General features: G+C 41.5%; 1 protein-coding gene across 1 annotated transcript in view; it reads right to left on the reverse strand.

Moving 5' to 3' along the window:
* LOC105456138 (dedicator of cytokinesis protein 3) overlaps positions 1 to 1,940 on the reverse strand; it is a 19,349-nt gene that overhangs the window by 5,469 nt on the left and 11,940 nt on the right. The window contains exon 10 of the mRNA XM_011699958.1: positions 404 to 1,079. Within this exon, the coding sequence (XP_011698260.1) occupies positions 404 to 1,079 (676 nt within the window). The remainder of the gene's footprint in view (positions 1 to 403; positions 1,080 to 1,940) is intronic.

Consider the following 1,940-nt stretch of genomic DNA (forward strand, 5'->3'; position numbering starts at 1 on the left):
TTTGTTCAGGATCATGACATTGATAAAGGCCAACGATCTTGGTCATCTTTAGCTAGTGTTTGGACACCTTGGATGATGCTAATGCCGACAGTACTCCAACTTTCAAGCTTCATAATTCAAGATTTATTTCATAAAAAAATATTTTATTTATGTGTTTTGGAAAGTTCTCGAGGCGTGCTATAAGAACATGTAATGAAAAATTGGGGGTTCCATTTTAAAAATTCAAAGTGACCTTGTCCTGACCTTGACGGTGCCACTCAGGGTCAAACCAATGTTATCATCTTATGTCCCCCTCGAAGTCCGTAAACTTTTGTCTGAAACATTTTTTCCTACTGTGCTTATTTTTCGAGATATTTGAAAGTTTCAGGTTTAAAAAATCACCCTGTATACAGAATATAATTACTTCACGATGCTGTCCTGATGAATGGTTCTCTGTCTGGCCAGCGGACCGAGGCCTTGCTTGAGCTGCGTGAATCTCTCGATCAGCCTCTTGTGCAACGGCTGGACCCCGGTCGGCGCGATCTGGCCGTGCAACACCAGGCCGGATTCCAACACGCTCATCTGATCCAGTATCAGTCCCTTCAAGCGATTAACATGCGGCACCATCTCGGGATTCTGTCGGGCGAACTCGGGCGTGAGAAAGGCCTCCTGATACTTGGTGATACCGCCCATCACGTTAGCGTCGATGATACCCTGCAGCCGCATGCTGAACGGATTGATATTTCTATGCGGCTCCGCGGTGTACTGCGCCACCAGCCGCCTCAACTCCCTCTCCACGCTCTGCATAGTTTCGCAGGCGTACTGCACCGGCGCGAGCAATTCCGACCGCTTCTCGATCACCTCGAACCATCTGAGGATCCCCGGCAATTTGGCCTCCGTCATCAGCATCGTTCGCTCGATCCACAGTGATTTGAACTCGTTCTCACGATCCACCGGCCCCCGGTGGAGCGGTCGGTCGAACGTAAACCTGCGAACGTCATTCACCAGGTAGAAAGCGACCACGCGTTCGGGAACTTCGACGCCGCTACAGGCCAGGCTGCCCTCCTCGGGAATCGGCTTCACATTGCAAATTTGGATATCTGTAAAATGCGGTGTGCGTGATCGTTAGATAAAATATAATTATTCATTTTTAAAAAAAACTTGTCGAGTCACAAATCATTGGGACTGACTCTTATAATTTAAGAATAATTAAGGGGCCAGGCCACCCCCCTAAGGTTTTAAAATGATACCTTAAGTTTGGGATTTTTTTGTGGGTAAATGGATAACTTTATTTAAAATCTGCTTAGAGGACATTATTGTACATATATAAGAAACCAAAAAAATATTTTTTATTTTCTTATGTCCAAAATGGCGGTGGTCCACACTTGCGGAATCCCTTTTTTTCTATCGGTATACAGGATTCCAGGCACACGGTTTGACTTTGAACAAAACACAAAAAATTTTCATTATCTACATATTAAGGATTAAAAAAGTACGTACGGATTTTTCAAAATATTGGTTTTTCTCAAAATGGCAGCTATTTTACGAAAGACTTGTATTAACAGAAATACAAACTTTTCGTAAAAATAGCTGCCTATTCGAGAAAAATCAATATTTTAAAAAACCCCTACGTACTTCTATAGTCTTTAATATGTAGATAATGAAAATTCTTTTTGTTTTGTTCAAGATCAAACCGTGTGTCCTGGAATCCTGTACACCGATTTGAAGAAACAGAAAAAAGAGATTCCGCAAGTAAGCCAGTGCGCCGTCATTTTACAAATAAAAAAAATAAAAATATTTAAAAAATTTTTTTTATTTATAACTTAGGTATCATTTTGAAGCCTCAGGGGTGGCCTAACCTCTTAAGGGGTTACACCACCTTGACCGCCTAAAAATCAATCAGTAACTTTGGGAATTTTTTTTAGGAAAACAATAAAAGTAACAAAAAATTCGTTTTAAGG

The sequence above is a fragment of the Wasmannia auropunctata genome, unplaced genomic scaffold, assembly GCF_000956235.1.
Source record: "Wasmannia auropunctata unplaced genomic scaffold, wasmannia.A_1.0 LD335761.1, whole genome shotgun sequence".
NCBI lineage: Eukaryota > Metazoa > Arthropoda > Insecta > Hymenoptera > Formicidae > Wasmannia > Wasmannia auropunctata.